Raw genomic sequence first — 10,271 nt, 5'->3', positions numbered from 1 at the left:
ATTCAGATTCATGAGTCAGAATCTGATTTACCCATTTTCCTCTTCCACACAATGTAGTTCTTGAGGAGCTCTTTAACTAGAATAGATAAAGGCAACAAAGACCCATAAGATCAAAGAGACAAAAGAGTCAGAGTGAGTACAGAATGAGTCAGAGTGAGTTAAGAATCAGTAGCCCAAGAGATGGTTCTAGACTCCCAAGTAGTTTTCCTCCCAGCAATGTAAGAATTTTTCGGTCAGGAAAAACAATTCTACCTATTGCTTGCAAGCAAGTACACACTCACGCAAATCAATTCGAACACACCTAACCGCGTTTTTGAAAAAAACGCAACCGGATAGCGGCAATTATATTTCACAAACGGGGCACAATTGATAAAAGCGCACGCGAACTCGCGAAAACAAAACAAAAAAACGGATGGCAAACGTGTGTCCGTGTGTGTGTGCGTGCTCGCCCCCAAAGCTGTCGACATTGAATAAAACATGAACTCCTTCGAGCAAACAACCCTTCCCCAACATTGCTGCCGGGGCTGACTTAACAGCCGAAAGGGGTGGCAAGGAAAAAAAAAATCTGCTACCGTATACAAGAGCGCCCTAACGCGTTGGGAGTTGACTGTGGTCACACACCGGTTACTGGCAGCTGGTGTTAGGTCGGTTCTAGTAGTGACCTACCTAGACGCCACACAATGCCGGCAGGGGAGATGAATTATGAATTTATGAATCCATTTTGAAAGAATGCGCCAAACACAAACCGCTCGGAGTAAGCACGTGATATTGGAACTCGAACTAACTCCACTGATTAGTGTGTAAAATGGATCAAAGCAAACAATCAATTGGCGGTTCTTGCACATGCGTGTGTGTGTTTGGCAATCATTTTGACATGCCGAGGTCAGGTATGGCGCTTTTGTATGGCGGGAAAAAAAAGCTTAGCAAATCGAACACCCGACTCTTATGAGAGCTTTTTGTGCATGTAATTGTTTCCAATATTGTGTGGTCTGAATTGAATGTAATGTTTGTGCTGTTGTGCTTCGCCCCGCTTCTTTTTACAGATGATGCTGTTTGTAGTAGCATCAGCGTTGATCGCCCTCAGCCAGGTCGATGCAGTGAACGTGGCTACCTCGTACAGCGTGGTCCATCACGATCAACCGGCCGCCCAACCGCGGCTGCTGCAGAAAGCGTCCCACGTGTACGCACCCTCAGCCCATGTCGTTACTGCCGGCCACAGTTACAGCCATGCTGCCGCTCCACACTACGCGTAAGTAGATCCCGGATCTCTCCTTTTCCCCTGAGCTTCAAAACGATCAACTTCTTACAGCCCACTGGTCAGCAAAACTCGCTACACCGTCCCGTTCCTGAGTGCGCTGCAGGCACAACCGCAGTGTCCGGCTCCGCCGAGCTGCCTCAAGTCACGCTACCGCACCCTGGATGGGTCGTGCAACAACCTGCAGAACCCGACCTGGGGTACGCCGAACCGTCGCTACGGTCGTCTGTTGACGCCGAAGTACGGTGACGGCATTTCCCTGCCGACGGTTTCCGTTACCGGGCAGGATCTTCCGAACGCTCGCGTCGTGTCGCTGGTTGCCTTCGGCGAACAGGACATCCCGGATCCAGAGTACACGCTCGGCAACATGCAGTGGGGACAGATCATGACGCACGACATGAGCATGCAGGCCGGTGGTACCCAGTCGAGTAAGTAGTTGCGAGATGCGTTGAGGTGACTTAGTGACTGACGGAGGAGTTTTCACAACTTCACAGAGAAACACCCGACGAGATGTTGTACCGATGAGGGTAAGCTGATTGGGAAGGAGCGCGCACCGAGCAGCTGCTATCCGATCATTGTCCCGGAACACGACCCCGCCCACTCGCAGACCGACACCGAGTGTATTAACTTCGTCCGCACGATGACCGATCGGGAGGATCAGTGTACGCCAACGCACCCATCCCAGCCCGCCGAACAGCTGACGACCGTCACCTCCTATCTGGATCTCTCCCTCGTCTACGGTAACTCCGACCAGCAGAATGCGGGCATCCGTGCCTTTACCGGGGGCCGCATGGCTGTGGTCGAACGGGACGGCTATGAGTGGCCACCGAACAACCCGAACGCGACGGCCGAGTGCGAGAACGAGTCACGCGATGAGGTGTGCTATCTGGCCGGTGATTCCCGCGTCAACCAAAACCCGGGCCTCACGATCATGCAGATCGTTCTGCTTCGCGAGCACAACCGCATTGCCGACCAGCTGCAGAAGTACAACCCGCACTGGGACGATGAGCTGCTGTTCCAGGAGGCGCGCCGCATCAACGTCGCACAGTACCAGCACATCAACTACTACGAATGGCTGCCGATCTTCCTCGGCTGGGAGAACATGGTGAAGAACCGTCTGATCTACCGCGTGAAGGGTGGCGAATACATCAACGATTACGATCCGAGCCAGGACCCGTCGGTGTTGAACTCGCATGCTACGGCCGCCTTCCGTTACTTCCACTCACAGATTGAGGGACGTCTTGAGTAAGTATCCTTGAGGCCTTAGACAAGTAAAGGCAGCTAATCTTCTGGTATCTCCTCCCGGTAATATAGCTTGGTGTCGGAGATCCGCAAACCGACCGGTTCGCTGCGTCTGAGCGATTGGTTCAACCGGCCGTCGATCATTGAAGCCGGCGACAACTACGACTTCCTGACGCGCGGTCTCGCCACCCAGCCGGAGGAACTCACCGACACGAACTTCGACGCCGAGATCAAGCACTTCCTGTTCCGCCGTGGACGTCCGTTCGGTGGTGATCTGCGCGCGATCGACATCCAGCGCAACCGTGACCATGGGCTGGCGGGCTACAACGATTACCGTGAGTTCTGCGGTTTCAAGCGCGCCTCCACCTGGGAAGATCTGATGGATCTGATTTCGCCACAGGTAAGTCACTCGTGTTAGGCGGAACTTTTATGGAAGTGTGTGTATTGACGGCGTGTTTTTTCCCTTTATCTGCAGGACGTTTCGAAACTTCAGTCGCTGTACGCCAGCATTGACGATATCGATCTCACCGTCGGTGGTTCGCTGGAGGCCCACGTTAACGGTGCCCTGGCCGGGCCCACCTTCCTGTGCATTCTGACGGAGCAGTTCTATCGCACGCGCGTTGCCGATCGGTTCTTCTACGAGCGTGGCGATAAGGAGCTGGCGTTCACCCGCGAACAGCTGGCTGAGCTGCGCAAGGCCACCATGGCGCGACTCTTCTGCGACAACGGTAACCACGTCGCGTCGATGCAGCCGAAGGCCTTCCTGCGAATTTCCCACAGCAACCAGGTGGTACCGTGCACGCAGATCCCGGAGGTGGACCTATCGCTGTGGAAGGACCTGTCGTACGATAACAGCTTGAACTCGTTCCACTATTTCCACAACTACAAGAAATAGGGCCGAAACAGGAATGTACATTGCGCGCCTTGTGTGTAGTGTGTCCGCCGCACCAACTCTCACCCAACTCACGCCCCGCACCGTTTTCTCCACCCTTCACCAAATATTCTGTCGCACCCGCCCCAACACGCGCCACACGTTGTAGCAAAACGCCGTATAAGGTTTTGTTGGAATGTGTGTTTTTTTTTGTTTTGATCAGCTCTCTATTTCCCTTACTTTCACCCCCGACAAAAAAAAAACATTCTTCACACGGGGAACGGCACGCTTTTTTGAGTGATAAAACATAAGAATACTCCTCCTTTTTTTTAGTGCACCGCTCGCATCGTCGTTGATCCACAAACCAACCTTGCACTCGCCTCCTTTGATCGACACATTAGCATAATACGGTGCACTCCGATCCTCACAGATCGCCGTCCAGATAGCCTCAGACCTGCGTATAACCCCATATGCATACAGTCACGCATTTTCGCACACTTCCCAATACCAAAAAAGAAAAACAATCGATTGCCAGTGTGTGTGTGTGGGTAGGAGGACTAAAACCCCCCCACTAACAATAACAAAACAATTGTTGTCGGTTTTGTGTTTGTGTATTTTTGTTTTGCCATATTCGTTTTTCCCGGTCTGGCATGTTGGCAAACCCAAATGCCCCCCTCCCAACCCGTGTGCACTTTCCTTTTTTTTGCCAACACCGCATTATTATTATTATCGTGCCTCATTATTTAGCATCCAAAACAGCATCCAAGCGTAAAGCGTCGCGACCGTGCAGAGTTCAAACGATGTAAAGAAGTCTCAAAAAACGCAACCCTCCCTTATATTACCCATTTCAAACATTACCCGCTCTACATCCCTGAAACGACTCATCTACCGATCAACCATTCTCATACTCCTTACCACACCACCCATCTCCTTCGCCCCCGTTTAGTGTAGTGGTAAAACGAAATAGTGTTATTTAAAAAAACAAATGAAATTATATTAGCTGTAGCTGTATGTTGTTTTGTGAATAAAGTTTCCTAACTTAAATTTAAAAAATGAATTAAAACGTGCACAATGTTATTATTATTACGTGTTGCAAGTTCAAATATCCGATATCCTTATTTAAAAGATAAAAAGTAGATCCTTATTTTAAATAAATGTTTTAAAGAGATCCTCAACAGTCCAATGTATTATTGAGAAATAAATAATAAAAAACATTGTCAAATTCTCCTTAAATACATATCAGGCGTTATAACCGCTTCGCGATCTTGGCCTGCTGCAGAAGGCCACGATTCTCTAAAAAAACACAAGGAACATCTCAGGACCGTATTTCAGCGTTTACGCACATAACGGCTTAGCGATAAATGCTGAAAAATGTCAAATAGGTCCAACAATCCGTCAATTTTCTAGAACACTCCATAACCGCCGAAGGTATGAATCCCAAAAAAAGATAAAGTCCTAGCAATGCTCGATTTTCCAAAGCCAACGATGGCTTTATACGGAATAGTATATGAAACAAATGACAATAGGAAACAATCGAAACGACAGTACAAAATTGGATTGAAATTAAGAGACGAAGAAGATTTGGCAAATGTTGCAATACTTGCGCATCCTGCAAAAAAAAAACGCCAAGTTGGCATTAAATGTTGATGCATCTGTGGTGTTCGCCTGTAGAAATAAAATAACAGTTTCTTGCCGATCACTGAATTCCGCGATATGAAGGGTTATGTAGGATAACGAATAACGAATAGCGAGTAGCAAATAACGGGAGAGTCGGGCAGGACACGAATAGCTAGGACAGGTGCGTAAGCTAGAATAGGTGCGTATAAAAAGGCGTCCGATCGGAGAAGCGATCCCTCTCCAATTATACACCTGCGTGCGCGAACAACTTCGCCTGATACAGTGAAGAAAGTAGTAATAATAAATTGTAGAAGCCTACACATCAAATCATTCAATAGTGAGGCGTTTTACATCGAATCGGAAAGGATGGTCCTGAGCCATTTTAGCAATCTTTTCTGAAAGTTTTATCCCCCCCCCCCCCCCCCCCCGTGTCTAAAAAAAGGGAGTACTTACCATAGATCACGTTCCTGGCGAACAGAACAAAATCGCTGATATGTTACGCAGGGTCAATGCGCTTAACACACAATGAGCACATGGCGTAGCTGCAAGGCACCGACACCGAAAGACAGCCGACACAAAAAATACACCGGCTAATTCAACTTCAACTTTGAGAGAACATTAAATATACCCGGAACGAAAAACAACACTAATACATCTACACGAATATGAGACCATTTGCTCCCTTGCCGCTAAGGAAGCGTATAATAGAACAACTGCACAACACATCACAACCGGGAGTACGAGCAACCACGCACTTGATGAAAAAAAAAACACATTTGCTTGTAAAAGATTGCATACACTTCACGCAAACACTGTATAGTATGCCAAAAATCAATAATCACTCGACACAACCATTCTCCGATACAACGCATCACTGTACCTGATCATAGGATCATTTACCACGTGCACATGGACTTGATAGGCCCCACTTGCACCATCCGCAGGAAACCACTATTGTCTAACGATGATACACAAATTCACTCGTTGGCCAGAGGCAACGCCTTTACCCAAAATGGCCGCAAAAACCGTAACAAACGCGTCCGTAATACACACTGCGTATCGAGATTCGGCGTGCCCTTCAGAAGTTACAACAGATCAGGGAAGACGGTTCGAATCAGAACTTTTTAAACGCATGTTAGAATTGTTAGGGATAAACCACTCTAGAACAACACCACACCATCCGCAAGCTAACGGGCAAATAGCAAGAATGCACCGGCAATTAAAATCCGCAACATAGTGCCACAACCGCGCGAACTGAACTGAGGCACTACCGATCGTATTGTTAGGATTAAGATCAACGATCAAGAGAGATAATGTAGAACAAATGATGAGCGAGATAAGGTCAACACAAACTCAGTACGATAACAAAAGAAAGTCATACGTACGAGCAGAATTAGAACCACACACGCATGTGTCGCTGCGTATCGATGCCGTTCGTCCCACACTCTCACCAAGAACACACTCCAGGCGCAAGAAGATTCTCTCCCGATAAAGCACTCGCCAATAGCTCTCCAAAGAATCCATGCTCAGGATGTGATAACTACATCTGTAGAGGTTCAGCAACGAATTAGTTGGAGCTTGATTTTTATTCAACAAAACTAGTCTCATCCTTTGTCTTGTGTTGCATCTTGGAATTTTGAAACAATCGAAGTAACCATACGAAAATGTTAAATTGTAAACCGCAGTAGAATATAGATCAAGGAAGCCATGATATTTGAAAGAAATGGTTATATAAGCGGGAGCAATTGACGAGTAAAGAAGTTTTTGGTGAGTCGATTGAAGAAGAAACATCTAGTTTCCTTTGACAGAGCTCTGGTCTTCGCCACCTCCTGTCTGAATAGGCTCCCCGAGCTTTGGATAAGGAGCAACTAGCGGGAAGGTTTGGTAAGCTGACGAATCACCCATAGACTCTGCTTCACCGAGAAAACTCCGTTACCGTCGTCCTGTGACTTCAGCAAAAGGACCAGTCCTTCGCGTGGTTTGCCGTAGAAGTTCGGTGAGTAACATCATGAAATCTGAAGCAAGGAGTGCTAGTCTGTTGAATAATGAATAAAGACTTGAGTAAGCACTATTACAACTCATAAAAGCGCTCTGTTTCGGTAGTCATTCTGTTTGAACTCTCAAGTTATTGCCCTCAAATCTCCAAGTAATCCCTTGTGTATCACTTTAACGAATCTGACGAAGAGGATAGTTTGAAAAACATTTTTAAATAGAGCAACAAATAATGATACATCAATCGTGTGGGATGATGAATAAATTAATCGTTTGTTTTCTTAGCAGCAGTACTAGCAGGTAAATACTCTACATAGAGAGGAAAAGTACCTATCAATGCCTACTGTTCAAACATAGAGACTAGCAGATAGGTACACATGGACAGGAAAAGAATTCACACAAAGGGCAGCAGAAGCAGTGTACTTTTAGTTGAGCAATTAGAGATCTTACGAATGCATCAAGCTATCTACTATGGAGGTACCATGATTAGATGGTATCATCTGTTTAAGCTGTAAATTTTATGTTTAATTCTTTCGAACATGTTCTCAACGATAAACCTCCAGAGTCATTTGAAAGCATCTTCAACGCATAATGTTAAAAATATATTTGTTAATGCTATTTATTCGCTCACACGCGATACGATACGAATCAAACGATAGGTCTGTGCTCATTAATGGGAAATGTTTGTCAGGTTTGCAATATTTGGCAGATGGTACTCTGCCCTTCCAATGTAATCATTGTTGTTGAAAAGTGTTTTTAAAAACACACGCCTAACGTACCGGGACATTGTATACGGCACAAAAGCGTTAGCTGTGTCGGCGAAGGTGCAACTGGTTCGAAGATCAATACGGAGTATTGTATTGTAAAAACTGTAACAACTCCACACACATCTCTATCACACGTTGCGAATGTTTGCTAACTGTCAGTTGGAGAAAATATCACATCCGTCTCATTCGGCACATGATAAGTAGTATAAAAGAAACCCCCCTGGTGGCACGTGCCGATCCAATGCAGGTTTAATAATCCTGTCGACAAGTGGACAAAACGATCAGCAAGATGTGGTTCCTGGTGCGCACAGTGTTTGTGTTCACCATCGTAGTAGTGCGGAACGCGTTGGCACAGTGTGACGGTAGTTCACCGTACCGGACGTTCGATGGTACTTGCAATAATCTGCAGAATCCCTCCTGGGGTTCGGCAAACACACCGTACGGTAGGTTACTGGCGGCAGAGTACGGAGACGGTGTGTCCACACCGCGCCGTTCGCGAACCGGAGCTGAACTACCCAGCGCTCGATTGCTCTCGCTGACGATGTTCAACGAGCAGAACATTCTCGATCCGCAGACCACCTTGGTGAACATGCAGTTCGGACAGCTGGTCGCGCACGATATGGGACTGAGAGCGGGAGGTGAGTGAGCTATTAGGAAGGATACCAGGGAGGATACACTGTCTGACCCGTCTCTTTGCGTTCTGCAGGTTCGGATAGTGTGGCTTGCTGTCAGAATGGACGAGTTGTCCAGAACCCTGACAGACGGTGCTTCCCCATCCCGGTACAACCGAACGATCCAGTGCTGTCAGCCGGTCAGATACAGTGCCTCGATCTTATTCGCACCCTAAACACCTGCAATGTCAATCCGGCCAACTGCGGTAACGGGCGACAGGCGCAGCAGTTGAATGCTGCCACCTCGTTCCTCGATTTGTCCGTCGTGTACGGCAATAGTGGACAACAGAATGCTCAGCTGCGTGCGTTTGTCGGTGGTCGGATGAAGGTGGACAATCGCAACGGAACCGATTGGCCACCGAGACATCCGCAGGCGAACAGTGCTTGTACGCTCAGCAGTGCCACCGACACCTGCTATCTGACCGGTGATGAACGTAGCAATATTACGCCGGAACTGACAATCCTCCACATAGCGTTCCTGCGGGAACACAACCGTATCGCACAACAGCTGTGCAAAGTGAGGCCGTTGTGGAACGATGAGAAAGTGTTCCAAGAGGCACGTCGCATCAACATCGCGCAGTATCAACTAATCGTCTACTACGAATGGTTGCCATTTTTCCTGGGGCCGGCGCAGATGAGCCAGCGGGGAATGTTGGTGCGCACGCGTGACTACGTGAATGATTACACGCCGTCGGTAAACCCAACCGTGCTGAATGAGAATGCTAATGCTGCATTCCGGTATTTCCATTCTTCGATTCTTGGCAGTTTAAGGTAGGAAGATGTCGCAAGTGCGGTGTGTGAGAATGGTTTTAATAGCAACAACTTTCGCATATAAGCCTTGTCCAGGAATCACGCGCATTTGCCGGTGCGCTCAACATCAATGACCACATGTTCAATCCGACGGTGCTGGAGCGAAACGATGGCTATCGCATGCTGACCCGTGGCATGACCACACAACCGATGGGACGCAACGATCCGAGCTTCGATCCGGAGATTAGGCACTTCCTGTTCCGGACCGGCCGGTTCGGAACCGATCTGAAAGCGTTGGACATCCAACGGAGCCGAGATCACGGAATAGCGGGTTTCAATGCTTTCCGCCAGTACTGCGGATTGGGACGGGCAACTCGGTGGGAAGATTTCGTAGAACTTCGTGGACCGAGGGTAATTAATGTCCCCGAATCGCTTTACAGACTTACTTAACCGGGCCGTATATGCATCTTTCCCTTTTCAAAGGACATTCAACTGCTGAACTCACTGTATCGCACGGTGGACGACGTGGATCTAACCGTGGCGGAGTTTTTCGAGCGCCATCTTCCCGGTACCCACGCAGGACCGACGTATCACTGCATTCTGATCGAGCAGTTCCTTCGCACCAGACGAGGCGATCGGTTCTTCTTCGAGAACGGAAACAGCCCAGGATCGTTCACACCACCACAGTTGAACGAAATACGGAAGGCTAGTCTGGCACGCATCCTGTGCGATAATTCTCCCGGTGTTCAGCAAATGCAGCCTCGTGCATTCGAGCAGATATCGACTGCGAATCCTCTGGTGCCGTGTTCGTCGCTACCCGCGCTTGATACACGTGTATGGTAACTTGGATAAGTGATGGCGACACGTGACTCTACGTGATACTGAAGAAATCCGTTTTGAAGAAATTAAATGTTCCAGTGGACTATCTGGACTACCGCTTGACAGCTACGACGATTACGAATTATGCATTATTGCTGTTTTTTGTTTTAATATGAGTTTGCAAAATTGTTTTAATTTAAACGGAAATATTCATTTTTGAAAGCGTAACGTTGTTGTAGTTTTACATACGCCATGTTGGGTTTGAGAACTAAATAAATCATTGACTA

At 47.8% G+C, this 10,271-nt stretch overlaps 2 protein-coding genes across 2 annotated transcripts; both read left to right on the top strand.

Moving 5' to 3' along the window:
- Nucleotides 1–1,043: 1,043 nt before the first annotated feature.
- Nucleotides 1,044–3,392, top strand: LOC128299773 (peroxidase-like). Its single transcript, XM_053035847.1, has 5 exons — nt 1,044–1,249; nt 1,310–1,683; nt 1,750–2,500; nt 2,570–2,897; nt 2,973–3,392. The coding sequence occupies exons 1-5, from the start codon at nt 1,044–1,046 to the stop codon at nt 3,390–3,392; spliced, it is 2,079 nt and encodes a 692-aa protein (XP_052891807.1).
- Nucleotides 3,393–8,012: 4,620 nt separating this feature from the next.
- On the top strand, nt 8,013–10,271 carry LOC128299776 (peroxidase-like). The gene is made up of 4 exons (XM_053035849.1): nt 8,013–8,382; nt 8,451–9,186; nt 9,252–9,576; nt 9,649–10,271. Exons 1-4 carry the CDS (start codon nt 8,034–8,036, stop codon nt 10,006–10,008), a joined length of 1,770 nt encoding a protein of 589 aa, XP_052891809.1. The 5' UTR covers nt 8,013–8,033; the 3' UTR covers nt 10,009–10,271.

Source organism: Anopheles moucheti, chromosome 2, assembly GCF_943734755.1.
Source record: "Anopheles moucheti chromosome 2, idAnoMoucSN_F20_07, whole genome shotgun sequence".
Taxonomy (NCBI): Eukaryota; Metazoa; Arthropoda; class Insecta; order Diptera; family Culicidae; genus Anopheles; species Anopheles moucheti.
This window is presented reverse-complemented; position numbering and strand designations above follow the sequence as displayed.

What these genes read in the sequence shown, in the direction of transcription:
- LOC128299773 (XM_053035847.1), top strand. Translation starts at nt 1,044, where the DNA reads ATGATGCTGTTTGTAGTAGCATCAGCGTTGATCGCCCTCAGCCAGGTC. An exon ending in GCTGCCGCTCCACACTACGC is followed by an intron (nt 1,250 to 1,309) that starts GTAAGTAGATCC and finishes AACTTCTTACAG; the next exon opens with CCCACTGGTCAGCAAAACTC. An exon ending in TGGATCTGATTTCGCCACAG is followed by an intron (nt 2,898 to 2,972) that starts GTAAGTCACTCG and finishes CTTTATCTGCAG; the next exon opens with GACGTTTCGAAACTTCAGTC.
- LOC128299776 (XM_053035849.1), top strand. Translation starts at nt 8,034, where the DNA reads ATGTGGTTCCTGGTGCGCACAGTGTTTGTGTTCACCATCGTAGTAGTG. An exon ending in TATGGGACTGAGAGCGGGAG is followed by an intron (nt 8,383 to 8,450) that starts GTGAGTGAGCTA and finishes TGCGTTCTGCAG; the next exon opens with GTTCGGATAGTGTGGCTTGC. An exon ending in TCGATTCTTGGCAGTTTAAG is followed by an intron (nt 9,187 to 9,251) that starts GTAGGAAGATGT and finishes TTCGCATATAAG; the next exon opens with CCTTGTCCAGGAATCACGCG.